A 20,797-nucleotide genomic window follows, 5' to 3' on the forward strand; every position below is an offset into this window, starting at 1 on the left:
GGAGAGTGCCTGGATGCATCCACGTAAGCACATTGACAACCATTTTAGACCCCTTCGATGCAGTGAACCAGATTTTTCCGACTCTTTCAACAGGTATATAAATAATATTCCAAGTGCCAATCAGTATTGCAAATTACTGTGAAACCCAAGTTGTAAGGGTACAAAGAGAATGATATTATAAATAAGTCATGTCATGACCAAAATTGACAGTCCATCCTTACTTAGTGTTTATTTTAGTGTTGCACATGTATTTGCATTTCATCTGAGGCATTAGCATTAATAACTGACTGATATAATAACTTCTGGTAATCTGATTTCTGTAAAACAGTGAAGCTTTTAAATTGTTTTCTGTCAGTGGTGATACACATGTACAACATTAACATTACATCAACGAAACTCACGACAATTACACATTCAGATTCTCGTGGGTCGGTGGTTCTTTCCGGGGTTTTCCGGGTTCTTCCTCCACCATTAATACTGGCCGCCATGTATAGCCTATCGTGCTGAAAAATGGCGTTAAACCCCACAACAACAACAACACATTCAGATATGAATAATAAGTAAATAGCCAAAATTTAAAGCTGACAAAATTGACATTTATTCGATAATTACCAACTGCATGAATTTGTAATAAATGGTTCATTTTTCAGCCTAATGTTATTGTTTTATTTAGATATTTAGTAAATCTTGTAATATAAGTTAACCCATTATCAAGACTATTTGCTATATTTACTTTTGAGTTTTCGTTTACAAATTCTTCACTGTAGTATTTTCAGTTTTATGAATATTACATTTCCGGTTAAAATTTCTGTTTGTCACCATGCCCAATTATTGCATCATGGACTGTCTGGTAATATGTAGATTGACTGATTGATTGATTGATTGTGTTTTAACGGCGCATCAGCACTTTTAGGCTATTTAGCGCCAAACAAAGTGTTACTTGTATAATCTTTTAAAACTTATAAAAGGTTCTATATCGACCAGCGATATAAAAGAACAAATGGTTGAAATTAAAAACGGTAAGATGGTAACGGTGCAAAATAAAGCTTCCCGATCAACGGGAGATGTAAAAAAGATGAATAGGTATTAAAATGGGACGGTATATATATTGCATAAAACTGCACAAGGTGATAGCATAAAAGTCAGAGTTTAGAGTAAATATTTACGGCTTTCAAGAACTCGATAATACGATTGATGTTTATATTATCAAAAAGTTCTTTCATGTCGTGCACAACGTAATAACGATCGCGCGTAGGTTGTAGGTCAAAGCACTCTATCATAAAGTGCTTGACAGTGAATGGTTCATTGCAAGAAACGCACTCTGGTGGGTCTTCACCTTTTAGTATGTGGGTGTGGGTGATATAAGTATGACCAATTCGGATTCTTGCAATGACTACCTCCTCCCTACGAATGGTTCTGTAGGAAGGAGTCCATTCTCCTAGAGTTGGCTTGATTGCATGAAGTTTGTTATTTACAGCATCATTCCATGATGCCTGCCACTTCTGACGTAAGAACTTTCTGATACAAGGTTTAAAATCAGTATATGGTATTTTAAAATCAGATGGTTCTTGAGAAAGGGCCATTTTAGCAGCGCGATCTGCTTTTTCGTTACCTTTAATACCAATGTGGCTAGGTAACCAACAGTATATTATATTGTGGGAGACACTCAGCTCGGTATTTTTGACGAGTATGTTTTTCAATAATGGGTTCTCCAGTTTTCTATTGTGTAGTGACTGGAGTACTGATAGCGAGTCGGAGAAGATGATACTGTTTAAAATAAAGTTCTTTTCTATATGTTGCAGAGCAAGGTCTATTGCTCTGATTTCGGCTGTAAAAATTGATGCTCCATTTGGTAAGCGAACTTGCGTTGTGTGATTTCCACAAACAAAGGCTGCAGCAGCCTTTTCCTCATCCTTTGATCCATCAGTGTAAATTCTGGTGTAGTTTTTAAATTCGGTGAGGAGTTCATGGTAAGAGTTGTGGAAGATAGAAGGGTTTGTTTCGGATTTTTTTCCATCGTGTAGCGTAAAACGTACTTTTGGTTGTTTAATTAGCCAGGGTGGTGTTTCGGAGATGGATGTTTTCTGAATTTTTGAAAGATCTATATTTGTAGTGTCAAGGCTGGATGATATTCTAATTCCAAAGGAAGGTATGGCGTTTGGTTTATTTTCGTATAAAGTTTTGTATTTGGGTTGAAAAACAGCCGAAAAAGCAGGATTCAGAGGGTTTGATTTTAATTTGAGAGCATACTGTGCGGAAAGCATTTCTCTACGATGCGATAACGGTGGTTCATTCGCCTCAGCTAGAAGGCTTTCACACGGGGATGTTTTAAATGCTCCCAGAGCCAGTCTTATTCCCTGATGATGAATTGGATCAAGCATTTTAAGATACGATTTTCTGGCAGAACCATACACAACGCAACCATAGTCTAGTTTGGAGCGAATAAACGTTCTATATAAATTCAGGATGACTTTTCTATCAGCACCCCAGTCAGTGTGCGCTACTACTTTAAGTAGGTCAAGTGCTTTTAAGCATTTGGCTTTCAAGTTTTTTAGGTGTGGAATAAAAGTCAGTTTTCTGTCAAAGATAATACCCAAAAATTTGGTTTCCTCAACAACTGGAATAGGTGTTCCGTCCAGCGTGAGTTTAGGTTCATCGTGGTGTCGTCGTAATTGACAGAAATGCATACATACCGTTTTTGATTTCGAGAATTTGAAACCGTTCGTACTAGCCCAATTTTGAATCTTGTTGATATTTTGCTGTAGTTGTCTTTCAATTGTATGCATGTGCTTTGACCGATAACATATGAGAAAATCATCAACATATAGTGAGCAATCCACACCAGGAGTCAAACACTTGGTGATGTTATTAATTTTGATATTGAAAAGTGTCACAGATAAAATACTGCCCTGGGGCACACCCATCTCTTGCTCGTGCAAATCTGAGAGAGTACAGCCCACTCGTACCTTGAATTCTCTGTCGGAGAGGAAGTTGGATATGAAAGAGGGCAGACGGCCTTTAAGACCTAGATCGTGCAGGTCTTTTAGTATCCCGTACTTCCATGTTGTGTCATAGGCCTTTTCTAAATCAAAGAAAACCGCTACTAAATGTTCTTTCTTGATAAATGCATCGCGAATGAATGTTTCTAGTCTAACCAGATGATCGTTGGTGCTCCGTCCATATCGAAAGCCACTTTGGAAAGGAGATATTAAATTGTTAGTTTCCAGGTACCATACAAGCCGAGAATTGATCATTCGTTCCATTGTTTTGCACATGCAGCTTGTAAGTGCAATAGGTCGATAGTTGGTAGGATCTTCGCTATCTTTACCGGGTTTGGGAACTGGTATTACTGTTGCTTCTTTCCATATTTTAGGTAGGTTACCAGTAATCCATAAATCATTGAAGAGTTTTAAAAGAGATGTTAAAGATGATTCTGGAAGATGCTTTAAAAACTGATAATGTATTTTGTCAGTCCCAGCGGAAGTATCATGGGCCTTGTCTAAAGCCTCCATAAGTTCTGATAGTGAAAACAGCTGGTTGTAGCTTTCCGAGTTGTTGCATGTGAATTTTAAACGTGACTTTTCTTTTTGAGTTTTCAATTTTTGGAAGGCTTCGGAATAATTAGATGATGACGAATTTTTAGAGAATGTATCAGCAAGAACATTTGCTATGTCACGTTTTGAGCTAAGATTGTTATTGTTCACTTTTAGATGTCGGAAAGAATTGTGTTTTCTCTTTCCGTTTATTTTTCGGATCGTGTCCCAAACTTTCTTAATTGAGGAACGAGAGTTTAAAGAGGAAACATATTTCATCCATGATGCTCGTTTACTTTCTTTGATTGTGCGGCGAGCTTTGGCCCGGAGAATACGATATTTACTTAAATTCTCGGGCGTCGGATGATTGTTAAATTTTTTCAAGGCTTCTCTGCGTTGCCGTATGGCTTCCTTACATTCCTTAGTGAGCCAAGGTTTTAGGGTTCTTTTACAGTTTGCTGAGGACTTGGGGATAGATTCTTCTGCAATGTCGGTTAAAATAGATGTAAAATGCTGAATGGGGTCGTTAACATTGAAAACTGTATCCTCATTCAGCCTGGTTTTACAGAGTGTTTCGAATTTGGCCCAGTCGGCCTTCTTTAAATTCCATTGTGGAATTACTTCATCAATTGTAGAGTTATGATTTATAAGGGAGATTGGGAAGTGATCGCTGCTGTGAAGGTCATCAGCGACCTTCCATTCATAGTCCAAAAGCAGCGAAGGAGAACAAATTGTCAAATCGATGCATGTGTATGTACCCGTGCCTGGGTGTAAATATGTAGGTGTTTTGGTATTATATAGACACAGATCGTGTCTAGAAATAAAGTCTTCAACTTTGTGACCTCTGTCACTTACATGATTCGATCCCCATAAAATGTTATGGGCATTAAAATCCCCGAGTAAAACAAAGGGTGCGGGAAGCTGTTGAACAAGATTATCGAGTTCGTTTGGTACTAGGTTAGTGTTTGGTGGTAAATAAATAGAGCAAAATGTAATCACTCGATGTAGAGTGACGCTTACAGCAATGGCTTGTAAATTGGTGTTTAAAGGAATGAAACTGTGAGGAGCTCTGTTGTTCACAATAACAGAAACTCCTCCTGATGCCCTATCAACATTTGGAGAGCAGGTGTTAAACAGGGAGTAGTTTTTAAATGTGATGTTGTCTGTATCTTTAAAGAAGGTTTCTTGAAGGCATAGTACCGCAGGATCATGTTCGTTTAAAAGCAGGAGAAGATCATTGTAATTTGCTTTAAGTCCTCAACAATTCCATTGTATGATAGTGTTTTTCATTATAAATTTAAATTAAAGATTGTGGAGCTAGGTTAGACCTTTCGCAGAGGGAATTTGTTTTGTTATTTCTCTGGAGGATGTACGGGGGTGAATTTTTTGTTTGTAGGTCTGGAGTTCCGTTGAGCGCATGGAGCAGATTCTTCTGCATCCATGCTCTCGATGTCTCCAAACCTGTTATAAAGTTTGATGGGGTCATCTGACCCCTTTTGTTGCCTGTTTCCATGAGATTTATTTTTGTTTTTTGGTGATTTAGTTTGTTGGGTATTGCTGAATGTAGTTTGTGTAGATGCCGTGTTTCTCTGTGATTGGTAATGAGGGGTATTTGAGCTTGGTGTTGAATCGGGTGCTTCTGTTTGTGTTTGAGCGTCCTTCGTTGTTTTAGGATTGCTCTTCACTACAGTGGAGAAGGATGGGCCAGGATGGGCTGTTTTCGCCTGTACAAGTTTTCTGGCTTCTGGATAGGGAATATTATTTGTGTATTTTACCCTCTGAATTTCCTTCTACTGTTTCCAGGTATCGCAATCCTTGGAATTTGCGTGGTGCTCTTTTCCACAGTTGACACAATGCGGAGTTGCTCTACAGTCAGCTTCCTGATCAGAATTTTCTCCGCATCGGCCACATATTTGGGTTTTAGAGCAGCGGTCTTCGTGATGGCCGTATTTTTGACATTTGTAACATCGAAGGGTGTTTGGAATGTAGATGTCAAGCTTCACTTGCAAGAAGCCAACTTTGACCACTTTGGGTACAGTTGGCTTGTTGAAGGTGAGTACAATGGTGTTGGTGTCCTGCAGGTTATTATTACGTTTGATACGTATTCGACGGACTGCAGTGACACCTTCACTTTTCATTCCTTCGATGATATCTGCGTCGGCGACTCCAGCCAAGTCACGACAGCGAATCACGCCTTTGGACGTATTCAGTGTGGTGTGAGCGAATGAGGTCACTGGAATATCGAAGAAAGTTTTTATTTTCCCGATATAGTCTGACTGACCTCGTCGCTCACATTCCACGAGAAGGCAACCCGATTTCATTTTTTTGACGCTCTTTGGCGTACCAATGAAACCTGTAATTGTTTTCTCAATCTCAAACGGAGAGAGTGAAGCAAGGGATTTTGCGGCATCTTTAGATTGTATTACCATGAAGCGTGGAAATGTGTCCACACTACATGGTTCGTCGTCCGAGTCAGATAAAGTTTTGGTACGTTTATTTTGATTTTTTTTGGAAATATCCATTTTGGCTAGATTAAAAATTCAGCACCCGTGCTCCCCACCCACCAAGGAGCCCAACAAGGGGACACTTTTCAAGTGTCAGTGATACACAGATGCCATACTCAGTTGATAAAATTACCTTTGGTTGACCTTGAAGTCGCCAATTTCTAAGGTCGGTAAAATTACCCCCCGATTGACCCGTTAAGCCACCGCCTTCTAGGAAGTCTTCTAAGACTTGGAAAAGGGAAAGATAAAGGAAGAGAATTTAGGGGCAACGGTGGTATCAAGAGAGATACAAGGAGACAGATAAAGAAGGTGAGAGAGTAAATAAAGACCTCCTAGGGCTCGGCGTGACCAGCCGATTTGTCGGAACCGGGCCCATCCCGACCACCCGTCTAAGAGAAGTAGAGGCCAAAGTAGTGTGTTGCAGGGAAAGCCTCTGCTCAGCTACCAGGATCCTTTCCTCCTCCGACACGGGACGCAACCCACGGCAAACAGGTTGCCTCTACTTAGTCGCCTTTTACGACACGTAGCGAGGCACGTCGGGCCAATTCTACAACCCCGGACCCGCAGGGGGAGTAATATGTAGAAAAATATGAAAATGATTGCATTGTTCAGAGTATGTATTTGCTTTTAAGTCACTTCACATTTTTCAGATGATAATGAAGAAGATACAAATGAGTGTGATACATACGCAGATGTAAGTTGAAATTTTGTTAGGTATTAAATAACCTGCCCAACCCCACCTTAAAGAGTATGGTTTACATTCCAATCTAATACCTAAATTTCCCTCATCATAAAAAGGTATGCATCACTTAAAATTGTTGTCTATAATTGTGTTTCTTTTAGTAAGATTTGAAAAGATCTTTGAAAAGTAAATGACAGGAAGTATGAAGTAAATATCGGTAGATAATGCAAAAGACATGTCACAATAAAATATGGGTAATTGGCTATCTTGATCTTCAGGACTTTAAGACAACATTATTGTTTTTAAAAATCAGTTTATACAGTAATGATTTCCTTTCTTTGTAAATTGAACATAATTTCTTTAACTTAGAGATCTGAAAATAATAGCTTGGTTTCTTTTATAACTTGTATATTTACATGATACTTTTATTTTCAGTTGAATAACAAATTTCCTTGATTGTGTGTCTGTTACAAACATTGAATTATTCAGTAAACCTTCTGTGATAACATTATTTTCTCGTCCTCAGTGCAGATAAGTAGGTACCAAATATTTTTTTATAAAAAAAGACTGAAAAATTATATGAACCAAAATTGTTGAATATTCAAACGCGATGAATTTTAATATATATATATATATATATATATATATATATATATATATATATATATATATATACACATTTTGTTTTTTTGATAGAAAATAATAGAAGTGAGGAAGGGGCTGTTCTGTATTGTTATAGAACATTGTCATGGTGTAATCGATATCTCAAAAGAAACTAAATGCTTGACCTGTGGAACCACCATGAAGGTCAAGTGCATACGCCTTCAGAAATTTTCTTCCCATCATGAAGAACTCTGTCAGACAAGTGGGAGCACACGTCCATCATCATATGAGCCCAAATATTTGTCAAAGAGGAAAATACCATTTCATTCCTCCATCCTAATGCAAGCAGAGTATAAGAAACCATTCACAGAGAGATTCATATACGATGGTGAATATGTCATCTTGGTTTCTGATAACCAGCTGTGTGATGTTTGCTCTGGTAGACTGCAGGAAACCAGCAGCTACATACAGGCCAACATATTTGGTGTCCAGCAGATATTAAGTGCTAAAAGTAAGTAAACTTGAAATTTTAACTGGAAATTTAATTTTACTTTCATGGGACAGTTAAGCTCAAACATTTTGTGCTATCTCAAAAGGTTCTTCTGGGCATATGAGTGATTGATTGTAGGTGCAAATGCAGTCTGGTTATGGTATTTTAAGGCTACATATGAAGAAATGTCCCAAATGTTTTAAAAGATGAGCTAAAGAGAGACAATCGTTTTTTCTATTTTTGCACCATTGCAATAAACAGAATCAGTTACTTTTGTTCCACTTTCTTATTGAATTCAATTTTTATGGCACACTGAGAGGACAAAACTATTACCCAATTCACCACCTCACCCTTTGTTTTGCTCATTCCTTTTGATTAGCCCCCATTTTTTTCCTTCTTGACAGTGCCTAAATTAACCCAATCATAAATGTAATCCTGTTGCTTAAATTAACTGCTTTCATTACATCATACTATAAAACTGAATAATTAGCTTGTTACTCAGAACTGGAAGAATGGTTTTTATCTGTTTTGATGAAAAATGCTTTCTTATACACACAAATTAAATTATTACGACTTTTTCATGAGAAAATGAATAGTGTGTCATGTGCAACAGTTCAAATTTTCAGAGAAAGTTTGTAACATAATATGAAATGTTAAGTACAGATATATGGAAAGATAACAGGTACACTTCATTAAGAGTAAACATTGAGAATATGTTATCATTACCTACTGATATAATCCTTAAGCCTGTTATATTATCCAGTACCACTGTAAATAATACATGAACATTTTACATGTTTCTAATGACTCATGTATTTATTGAAATGTAACAGAGTTATGTGATATTTAATTTTCAGTCTTCTCCAAAACATGCATGGAATGTGAGAAAACGTTCCATTTGGATGGCCTGGAGCAGTGTGTGCTAAATATGGGTAGATACATCATATGTCATGAAGTCCTTAGAAGATTCATGTATTACTTCTTAACTGGAAAGTAAGCATATCGTATTCTCTGAGTATTAATTAAAATATTTGCTTTATTAGGGGTTTTATCCCTTGTAATTAGGTTCTTCTTTTTCAGCCACAGCAGCTTTGTTAAATAGCTCATGTTACTGTATTAAAGTTTATGAAAGCCCTCTTAATCATTTCCTTTATTGAACAGCATGTGTATGCTTAAGATATTATCATTGTTATTAACTACCTGTTTTCTTGGTCATGTTTGATATAATCTTCAATTGTTTGCATATACATATAATTATATATACAGATCATGCTTTTGGCCAAAAATTGTATTGATTCCATGTTCATTTTTGAAGCAGATGAAGAAGAAATTTTTTTTTTGAAGCATCCAGTTTAAATATTATTCTTGGGGGTGGGGATTTGGCTTTTTACTTGCGATTATCTCAATATTCTGTAGTAATATTTGCAATTATTACAACAATGCAGTACTGCTTCGATGGCCTAGTCGTTAGAGTGGCTACCTCGGATGCTGTAGGTCGTATTATTGATCCCTGTCCGAGTCATACCAAAGACATACAAAAATGGTACTAACAGCTGCCTCGCTTGGCTCAGCATTAGGAGGTTAGTATTATGACTGGTCAGGATGATGTAACTGCGTGGGACCTAATGCTACATGTCTGCAGCATGATGCCCAGTGCTAGACAGCACTATAAACTGCCACACTGCAGACATTGTAGCGATATGACTGAAAAATTGTTAAAGCAACATTAAAAATCCAAATCACACACACACACACACACAAATACATTTAAATTTGTACAATATTATAGTTGTAACACTTGGATTCATTTGAGCTTGCCAAGGTTCCTATATGACAGCCCATCTACAACTCGGCATATCGTGCAAATATTTCTGTGCTGCGGGTCTGTAAATTTCATTGGATATGGCAGCAAGCCACTGTATCCAATCAAAATTAAGCTGTTAAAATTTTAACACTGTTCCTACATGACCAAGACAAGGGGAGAACACAACTTGCATGGCTGATAAATAAGCAATTTTCCAGTGCTGGTCCATGTTTGCACAAATGCCTTTCACTCAAATACACCTGGAACTTTGGCTAGCAAAGATCCACATGGATTATTTTTAATATCACAATTGAGTAATTGCAAACTGGATGAAAGTAAAACTATGTGCTAATATCTTGTCCTTTGCTCTATCCTTATAATTAATGATATCAAAAACTATTTTCATTATTCCTTTTTAATTGAATACTGGAATATTTGTTTATAATTTTATTTTGCACAGGTCAACAATTTTCACAGAATACACAGTCCTGTGTAAGATGCACACAGATGCTGGACATGACATTCAGGGAAAACTCAGTTATGGTGAATTTAAATCAGCATGGTACAGCTTTTTGGATCTGCTTGAAATAGAATATTCCAGTGCCTTTGTATGCCCACACTGTGGCCAAGATCCAGACACTGCAGTAATGGATGCAACGTCAGTGTCATTCCGGAAGGAACTTATGTCTTGGCAAAATATACTGTCTTCAGTTAACACTGTGGACAAACCATATGATGCTAGAGATGCACACAGGTAATAATATGAGAGTCTGTTAACATTTATTGATGTTTATCCATCTGCCAGAAATTTGGAAGGGACATATTGGCTTTTACCCTATCTTTGAAAAATATCTTGCATTGTTATTGGTAAAGTGTGTTATATTAGACCTGGCAAAATGCCATTTGAGGTCATTAGGAAATATAATAGGTCAGTGTTAGTTGATGTCAAAGATTACAGCATTTGAGCACTCATTCACTTATCATTGCTTAACAGTGTCTCCACAAATAATCGTTTGAAAATAATTAACACGTTATTTGTGGCAATTGTAGGAGTAAATTATTGGCATGGTTTGTTGCAACCCAGTACTGATTGATAGTGTCATCTATATATTAGAACATACCAAGATTATAATAAATAATGTAACAAATATCCTACATGTGATTTTTAGTTGGTCACTTTCTCCACTTTAGCCAAACAAATGAGTATTATTTCTTATAATTATTTATATATGCAGATTTGTATGGTTTCATGGACACTATTGTTTCAATAGCAATATTGCTTTGCACTGCAAGTTCACAGTTATCACTATACAAGACAAATAAAGCTTGATTCTAATTGTGCATGTGTCAGTATATAAGTCAATAAGACATTATGGGGTTGAGAATCATTAAGTATTTCAACTCTAATAGCAAAGTAAGTTTTGTTTTACTAAAATATATTTTAAATCTGATGCTACCATTGGTGATTCTAATTCCTGAGTGACAAATGTTCATTCCTTTTTTGTATCATGTTCTGTGCCCTCACTTTCATTTTGTCACAGAAATGGCGCCAATATATTACCGTTTCTTTTTTAACAGAGCCAAGGAGCGGACACTTTTTTCAAGGATAGTGAGATCTTTCCTGCTTGACTTTACATCAAGGGGAATAAGTTTAGAGCAGAAAGGGAAACTCCTTCAAACTGTTCAAGAAGAAAATCAAAGTTGTGAATTGTTGTCTTTCTTAACAGTTATACTAGAAGACTGCATCAACAGAGGAGACAGAATTGTAGCTAAAGGATATTGGAGGGAGCTGATCAAAGCTTTGGCTTCCTCAAACCCTTTGTGTAGTTTTTTAGCTCCATCAGAAGATTTATTTGCTTTTCTGAATTGTTCTTTGGCAAAACATGTTTCTATCTTTGAAGATGACACCACTCTTTCCAGAATTCAGAAAGAAATACCAGTATTTTTCAACCTTCTTTCAAATTTGAAGGAGAACTTTCCATTTGACACTCTACAAAACATCCTTCCCTATCTTAAACAAAAAGTTTTTGATCCATTCGTTAAAAAAACATGCCCATCAGAATTACTAAATGAAGAAGATATCGATGATCTGGCATTTTTTCCTCAGCTTCCACAGATTAGAAAGAGAGGAACATTTGTTGCAGATAAGAAAGGGTCTAGACTGAAGGACATTTGCTCCAAATTTGCCAAGGGACATCCGCATCTGCTGCCAGGAGTGTTTACACTGTTTTGCCCACATGGTAAGCATAAGTAAGATATTGTCAGAAAAACAAATTGAATCATGTAACAGAGTATATTTTACCCGAAGATTGTCTTAACACATTAACCCCTAGCGACAACTTTACGGGGCAGGAGGTAGTAACCTACTGCCGAGCTCTGTAGCGTCATGTTCATGCAAGATACACTAAAGTGGGTGGTATCATAGAAACGTAGACAGATGTAGCTCTACAATGAAACTAAATAATCTGGAATATCTAGTTGCACTTCAAAATACAGATAGAAAAACCTCATTTTTTAGACCCAAATTTTTTAAACCCAAAATTTGCCTGTGGTCGGAATCCGATTTTGTGTCTGGATTTTAGACTTTTTGGTATCAGATCTAAGGCAAACCAGTATGAACTGCAAACAGACAGATGAGTTTTGTAAAAGGTAGGATAAGATGGGCATTTGGAATAAAGAGTGGTCTCCATACAAAAATAATGGCTCCGTTTAGCAAAAAAATAAAAATAAAAAGAAATTCGAACTTTTACTCCTCTGCTCATGTGCGAGTCAAATAGCCAACAAATAACGATGTTTTTAACACAACTAGGTAGTATGTTATTGAAAGATGGCCGGGGATTTGGTGTTTTCGAGTCTATTCAGAATAGCTTTCAAAATGTGTTTCCTACTCGATTTTCAGGCAAAAATGACAAAAAGCTCCAGGGGTTAATGTGTTAATGGCATTAAATTAACTGCACACTGGTATCACCAAACTCCAGTTTAATGAGTTCTTATTTGCTCAAAAGGCTACGAAGTTTATCACTTTCAGTTAATCATTAATTGTTTTTAGCCGACATTTCTTCAGAATTGTTATTGTATTAATAAATATTTTTGAACTAAATCACTTGCATGTACATGTTTTAGTTTGTTTATGTACTGTTACCCCATGATTTTGTCAAGAAAATATTTAAGTGTCTTATTTTAATTTATAGGAATTTGCTACGGGTTCCAGGTAATGAAAGTGCATGAATCACCAGATGTTCCATTCACCCTCCTGAGGACCAGATTTAGGAAAGGTTAGTTGTGTGATTGGCTGTTATAAACTTAGATCTTTTGTTTCTTTTTTGAACATGTGACAAGATATAAATGTATATTTTCAATCATTATTCAGCTGATGGCTATATCTTAATAATACCTTTAGCAACAACCATTCAATAATCTTTTCTTTGTTGACAATATTAATTATAGAATGAAACAAATTTTGCCGTTTGGGAATATAGATGGTGTTGTGGATAAGTTCCTTGAATTTTTATACCATGTAATATGGATAATTGTCAAAGGTTATAATATTCGGCCTTTTTTCTACCATTCATAGTTAAGCAGTTAAGAAAGAAATGCTTGAGATTCATATACTTTATATACAAATTAGCAATGATAATTTTGATGGCATCATTCAGAAATAGTATATGAGTGTGATTTTTGTTTCAGCTCCAAAACTGGTAGTTTACGATAATGCCTGCTCTCTCCATGTTTACAGCCTTAATAGGGATCCAGTATTTTTCAAGGACACATCATTCCGAGTGGACAGTTTGCATTTTAGAAATCATACAGGTACATGTATTTAAATGAAGTTTTGTTTATTGAATTCCTATACAACATTCTGTGCTATCCATCCTGTTATAGCGTTATTTTTATCTGTACATTGCAAACTACACTTCATACCAAAGACTTGGTATCAGCAGCTGTCATCCCCTGCGGGTCCGGGGTTGTAGAATTGGCCCGACGTGCCTCGCTACGTGTCGTAAAAGGCGACTAAGTAGAGGCAACCTGTTTGCCGTGGGTTGCGTCCCGTGTCGGAGGAGGAAAGGATCCTGGTAGTTGAGCAGAGGCTTTCCCTGCAACACACTACTTTGGCCTCTATTTCTCTTAGACGGGTGGTCGGGATGGGCCCGGTTCCGACAAATCGGCTGGTCACGCCGAGCCCTAGGAGTTCTTGATTTGCTCTCTCACCTTCTTTATCTGTCTCCTTGTATCTCTCTTGATACCACCGTTGCCCCTAAATTCTCTTCCTTTATCTTTCCCTTTTCCAAGTCTTAGAAGACTTCCTAGAAGGCGGTGGCTTAACGGGTCAATCGGGGGGTAATTTTACCGACCTTAGAAATTGGCAACTTCAGGGTCAATCAAAGGCAATTTTATCAACTGAGTATGGCATCTGTGTATCCCTGACACTTGAAAAGTGTCCCCTTGTTGGGCTTCTTGGTGGGTGGGGAGCACGGCTGCTGAATTTTTATTCAAGCCAAAATGGAAAATCAAAAAAATCAAAATAAGCGTACCAAAACGGGAACTGACTCAGATGATGAACCATGTAGTGTGGAATCGTTTCTTCGCTTCATGGTCATCAAATCAAAAGATGAAACCAAACCCCTAGCCGCACTGTCGCCATTTATAATCGAAAAGACTATACTTGGATTAGTCGGCAAACCAAAAAGCGTTCAAAAGATTAAATCAGGTGGTCTGCTTGTGGAGTGCGAACGTAAAGCACACACTGAGAACATTAAAAAAATTAAGGTATTTCATGACATCCCAGTGACTTGTTTCGCACACACATCTCTAAATACATCAAAAGGCGTCATTCGTTGCCGTGACTTGGCTGGAGTCAGCGACAAAGACATCGTAGAGGGGATGAAAAGTGAAGGTGTCACTGCAGTTCGTAGGATTCGTATCAAACGAAACAACGATCTGCAAGACACCAACACCATTATACTCACCTTCAACAGACCAACGGTACCTAAAGTTGTCAAAGTTGGGTTCTTACAAGTTAGGGTTGAGGTATACATACCAAATCCCCTCCGATGTTACAAATGTCAAAAATACGGTCATCATGAAGATCGCTGTTCCAGAAACCAAGTATGTGGACGATGTGGAGACCCTTCTCATCGGGAATCCGAGTGCAAAGCCACTCCGCATTGCGTCAACTGCGGCAAGGAACACCATGCAAATTCAAAAGATTGCGATATATGGAAACAGGAGAAGGAAATCCAAAGGATCAAATACACATCCAACATCCCGTATCCAGAGGCCAGGAAGCTTGTACAAACTAGAACATCACTCCCCGGCCCATCCTTCTCAACCATAGTAAAGAGCAATCAAAAAGCAACGAAAGACGCCCAAACCCAAACAGACCCACCTGAATCTCCTTCCGTATCGAACATATCGCATTACAAACCCCCAAAAAACTCAACATCGACGCAAACAACGTTCAACAATCCTCCACCATCAAAATCACCAAACAGTAAGAAAAAGTCGACAGCAAATAGGCAGCAAAAAGGGTCTGATGACCCAATAAAACTGCACAATAGGTTTGGAGACTTTGAGGATATGGATGCAGAAGAATCTGCTCCATGTCCTCAAGGTGGCTCCAGACCTAACAACAAAACATTCACCCCCGTACTTCCTCCAGATAAATAACCAAAGACATTGCCTCCGCGAAAGGTCTAACCTAGCTCCAGAATCTTCAATATAAACTTGTAATGAAGAACACCATCATACAATGGAACTGTAGAGGACTTAAAGCCAACTACAATGATATTCTTTTGCTCTTAAACGAACGTGATCCTGCAGTACTATGTCTTCAGGAAACATTTTTGAAAGATACAGATAACATCACACTTAAAAACTACTCCCTTTTTAACAGCTACTCTCATAATGTTGACAGAGCCTCAGGAGGAGTCTCTGTTATTGTGAACAACAGAGCCCCTCATAGCGTTATCGCTCTAAACACAAATTTACAAGCCACTGCTGTGAGCGTCACTCTGCATCGGGTGATTACCTTTTGTTCTATCTACCTACCACCAAACACCAATTTAGTAACAAATGAATTAGACGACCTTGTTCAACAACTCCCCGCACCCTTTATTCTACTCGGTGATTTTAATGCCCATAACATTTTATGGGGTTCAAATCACATAAGTGACAGAGGTCACAAAATAGAAGACTTCATTTCCAGACACGATTTGTGTCTATATAATACCAAATCACCGACATATTTACACCCAGGAACTGGTACATACACGTGTATTGATTTGACAATTTGTACCCCATCGCTGCTTTTGGACTATGAATGGAAGGTCGCTGATGACCTTCACAGCAGTGATCACTTTCCAATCTCTCTTAACAATACCAACGTTACAATTGACGAAGTAGTTCCACATTGGAATTTAAAGAAGGCCGACTGGGCCAAATTTGAAACACTTTGTACAACTAGACTTAATAGGGATACTGTCTTAAACGACAATAACCCTTTTCAATATTTTACTTCTGTTTTAATCGACAATGCAGAAGAATCCATTCCCAAGTCCTCACCAAACGGTAAAAAACTCTCAAAACCATGGTTCACAAAAGAATGTAAAGAGGCCATTAGACAATGCCGAGAAGCACTGAAAAATTTTAATAATCGTCCAACACCCGAAAATTTAACTCAGTACCGTATTGTTCCGGCCAATGCTCGCCGCACGATTAAACAAAGTAAAAGAACATCATGGAAAAAATATGTTTCAACTCTAAACTCTCGTTCCTCTATAAAGAAAGTTTGGGACACGATCCGCAAAATCAATGGAAATAGGAAATACAATTCCTTTCGACATCTCAAAGTAAACAACAAGAATATCAATTCCAAACATGACATTGTTAACATACTTGCTGATAGCTTCTCAAAAAATTCCTCATCCTCTAATTACTCAGAAGCATTCAGAAGATTAAAAACTCACAAAGAAAAGACACGGTTGAAATTCACATCGAATAACTCAGAAAGTTATAATCAACCGTTCACAATGTATGAGCTGAAGGAATCTCTGAATAAGGCCCACGATACATCCACTGGGCCTGACGAAATACATTACCAGTTTTTGAAACACCTCCCAGAACCTTCATTAACAGCCCTTCTAGAAATTTTCAACAATTTATGGATTACTGGTAATGTACCTAAAATCTGGAAAGAGGCAACAGTAATACCAGTTCCCAAACCCGGTAAAGATAGCGCAGATCCTAACAGCTATCGACCAATTGCACTCACAAGCTGTGTGTGCAAAACAATGGAACGAATGATCAATTCTCGGCTTGTCTGGTACTTGGAAACTAATAATTTAATATCTCCTTTCCAAAGTGGCTTTCGATATGGCCGGAGCACCAACGATCATCTGATTAGACTGGAAACATTTATTCGAGATGCATTTATCAAGAAAGAACACTTAGTAGCGGTTTTCTTTGATTTAGAAAAGGCCTATGACACGACATGGAAGTACGGGATACTAAATGACCTGCACGATCTAGGTCTAAAAGGCCGTCTGCCCTCTTTCATATCCAACTTTCTCTCCGACAGAGAATTCAAAGTACGAGTGGGCTCTACCCTCTCAGATCTGCACGAGCAAGAGATGGGTGTGCCCCAGGGCAGTATTTTATCTGTGACGCTCATTAACATCAAAATTAATAGCATCACCAAGTGTTTGACTCCTGGTGTGGATTGCTCGTTATACGTTGATGATTTTTTAATATGTTATCGGTCAAAGCACATGCATACAATTGAAAGACAACTGCAGCAAAATATAAACAAAATTCAAAATTGGGCCAATGCAAACGGTTTCAAATTCTCGAAATCAAAAACGGTATGCATGCATTTCTGTCAGTTACGAAAACATCATGATGAACCGAACCTCACGCTGGATGGAACACCTATTCCAGTTGTTGAGGAAACCAAATTTTTAGGTATAATCTTTGACAGAAAACTGACCTTTATTGCACACCTAAAGAACTTAAAAGCTAAATGCTTAAAAGCACTTAACCTACTTAAAGTAGTAGCGCACACTGACTGGGGTGCTGATAGAAAAGTCATCCTAAATTTATACAGAACGTTTATTCGCTCCAAACTGGACTATGGTTGCGTTGTGTATGGTTCAGCCAGAAAATCGTATCTTAAAATGCTTGATCCAATTCATCATCAGGGAATAAGACTGGCTCTGGGAGCATTTAAAACATCCCCGTGTGAAAGCCTTCTAGCTGAGGCGAATGAACCACCGTTATCGCATCGTAGAGAAATGCTTTCCGCACAGTATGCTCTCAAATTAAAATGAAACCCTCTGAATCCTGCTTTTTCGGCTGTTTTTCAACCCAAATACAAAACTTTATACGAAAATAAACCAAACGCCATACCTTCTTTTGGCATTAGAATATCATCCAGCCTTGACACTACAAATATAGATCTTTCAAAAATTCAGAAAACATCCATCTCCGAAACACCACCCTGGCTAATTAAACAACCAAAAGTACGTTTTACGCTACACGATGGCAAAAAGTCCGAAACAAACCCTTCTATCTTCCACAACTCTTACCATGAACTCCTCACCGAATTTAAAAACTACACCAGAATTTACACTGATGGATCAAAGGATGAGGAAAAGGCTGCTGCAGCCTTTGTTTGTGGAAATCACACAACGCAAGTTCGCTTACCAAATGGAGCATCAATTTTTACAGCCGAAATCAGAGCAATAGACCTTGCTCTGCAACATATAGAAAAGAACCGTATTTTAAACAGTATCATCTTCTCCGACTCACTATCAGTACTACAGTCACTACACAATAGAAAACTGGAGAACCCATTATTGAAAAACATACTCGTCAAAAATACCGAGCTGAGTGTCTCCCACAATATAATATACTGTTGGTTACCTAGCCACATTGGTATTAAAGGTAACGAAAAAGCAGATCGCGCTGCTAAAATGGCCCTTTCTCAAGAACCATCTGATTTTAAAATACCATATACTGATTTTAAACCTTGTATCAGAAAGTTCTTACGTCAGAAGTGGCAGGCATCATGGAATGATGCTGTAAATAACAAACTTCATGCAATCAAGCCAACTCTAGGAGAATGGACTCCTTCCTACAGAACTATTCGTAGGGAGGAGTTAGTCATTGCAAGAATCCGAATTGGTCATACTTATATCACCCACACCCACATACTAAAAGGTGAAGACCCACCAGAGTGCGTTTCTTGCAATGAACCATTCACTGTCAAGCACTTTATGATAGAGTGCTTTGACCTACAACCTACGCGCGATCGTTTTTACATTGTGCATGACATGAAAGAACGTTTTGATAATATAAACATCACTCGTATTATCGAGTTCTTGAAAGCCGTAAATATTTACTCTAAACTCTGACTTTTATGCTATCACCTTGTGCAGTTTTATGCAATATATATACCGTCCCATTTTAATACCTATTCAACTTTTTTACATCTCCCGTTGATCGGGAAGCTTTATTTTGCACCGTTACCATCTTACCGTTTTTAATTTCAACCATTTGTTCTTTTATATCGCTGGTCGATATAGGACCTTTTATAAGTTTTAAAAGATTATACAAATAACACTTTGTTTGGCGCTAAATAGCCTAAAAGTGCTGATGCGCCGTTAAAAAACAAACAATCAATCAAAAACCAGCAGCTGTCTCACTTAGCACTCAGCAGTAAAAGGTTAGTGTTAGGACTGGTTGGCCTGATGTCAGGATAATGTGACTGGGTGGGACATCATGCTATGTCTGTGGCATGATGCACCAGTGGCAGACATCACTATAAATTGATACACTATCAACATCATAGCATTCTGACAAATATTGTTAAAGCTACGTTAAATACCCAAATCACACACACACTCAAACTACTCTTGATTTTGTGGAAAATTCTGTTTATCTTTTTTCTGAAGTTTTACTATTGTTTTGTTATGAAAACAGAGACTGTAATCTTAATTTTGGGGTCCATTCAATATTTTATATTCTGGAGTTTACTTAATTTAAGGATTTGTTTTTCTCTATATTTACAGCATGTGGTCCGAGTTACGAGTTGAAGGCATATCCACAGTATTGTAAATTAAATTCCCAAGTGGTCGAACAGTCCAACTCAAGATTGCAGAGGTTAAAGGGATCCCTGTCTTACATGACGCAAAATAATTTCATGAAACACTGTAAATTTTACTTGTGGGGCCAATATCAAGAGATCCTTTCTAAAAACAGATGACCCTAAAGATTGCAGTTATTGTTGGCATCAAGCAGGACGGTTATTCCATGAAAAATTACCCCGAGATCCCCAGGCTGTGATCTCTGATTATCATGACATTTTCTCCATAGGTACATCTGTGTAAATGATGGCAGCATGCACATTTTCAGTACAGAATTTCAAGTTGCTTATAAAGTTCTAGCCAGTTGAAATGGCAAGGGGTAGCATAGTGTGTTTACTTGCAAAATCGTCAGCTGACAATGACGGGTTTTCAGTGCCTTTAACTTCTCACATTATCTCAATATTTACTGTACTATGTATTTGTGGTCTTGGGAATTTGAGGCATAACTCAGACTTTAAACATCTCATATTTATAGAGATAATACACCCCTAAAATTTGGCCTTTTGTTCGTTACAGATTTTTGTCTTCAGATTTTAAGTTATCTTTTGCCTGGCTGTCCATCACAAACATTAGATATGAAGATTACACCTGCATTGGTTGTATCCAATTGATCTCATCTGATCATGTTTATTGTTAAGCTATACCTGGGGTTCAAACACGAGACTGATCACCATGCAAACTGTGTATCCTCTTTACATATGTGGTTTGACCATGTGGGCAATGACCTAGCATAATGAATTCTTATATGATCGGAATCCATAGCTGTATTTGTACCACTGTTCCAAGCTGGAGCCAATGGATTTTGTTATCATTACTGAAATTTCCACAGGGAACCAATCAGTACAAATAAAAAATTAATCTAAGATACCTTCAGAGATGACTTCACAGTGAAGTTCTTGTGATAAGTTCACCAGAATTTCTTTGAGAGGCTGGATTGTAAACAAACCAATGTGCGATGGAACACAGCTTTCACTTCTGGATCATCACCAATTCCTTATTACTCACTGTACACTGTTGACAAAATACACACAGACAAAAT

General features: G+C 37.7%; 1 protein-coding gene and 1 long non-coding RNA gene across 2 annotated transcripts; both read left to right on the forward strand.

Moving 5' to 3' along the window:
- The first annotated feature begins 1 nt into the window (after position 1).
- Positions 2 to 7,516, forward strand: LOC149779998 (uncharacterized). Its single transcript, XR_016414870.1, has 3 exons — positions 2 to 93; positions 6,688 to 6,731; positions 7,416 to 7,516. It is a non-coding gene; the product is annotated as an uncharacterized LOC149779998 (long non-coding RNA).
- Positions 7,517 to 7,520: 4 nt separating this feature from the next.
- Positions 7,521 to 19,930, forward strand: LOC149779999 (uncharacterized). Its single transcript, XM_089937389.1, has 7 exons — positions 7,521 to 7,833; positions 8,670 to 8,805; positions 10,077 to 10,370; positions 11,195 to 11,856; positions 12,808 to 12,891; positions 13,304 to 13,426; positions 19,684 to 19,930. Exons 1-7 carry the CDS (start codon positions 7,521 to 7,523, stop codon positions 19,875 to 19,877), a joined length of 1,806 nt encoding a protein of 601 aa, XP_089793515.1. The 3' UTR covers positions 19,878 to 19,930.
- Positions 19,931 to 20,797: the final 867 nt, after the last annotated feature.

Source organism: Sinohyriopsis cumingii, chromosome 16 (assembly GCF_028554795.1).
Source record: "Sinohyriopsis cumingii isolate HCF-2022 chromosome 16, ASM2855479v2, whole genome shotgun sequence".
NCBI classification, from domain to species: Eukaryota; Metazoa; Mollusca; class Bivalvia; order Unionida; family Unionidae; genus Sinohyriopsis; species Sinohyriopsis cumingii.

Coding starts and splice junctions, on each gene's coding strand:
- LOC149779999 (XM_089937389.1), top strand. CDS start 7,521: ATGAAGGTCAAGTGCATACGCCTTCAGAAATTTTCTTCCCATCATGAA. Junction 8,806..10,076: donor TATTACTTCTTAACTGGAAA/GTAAGCATATCG, acceptor TATTTTGCACAG/GTCAACAATTTTCACAGAAT. Junction 12,892..13,303: donor GAGGACCAGATTTAGGAAAG/GTTAGTTGTGTG, acceptor TTTTTGTTTCAG/CTCCAAAACTGGTAGTTTAC.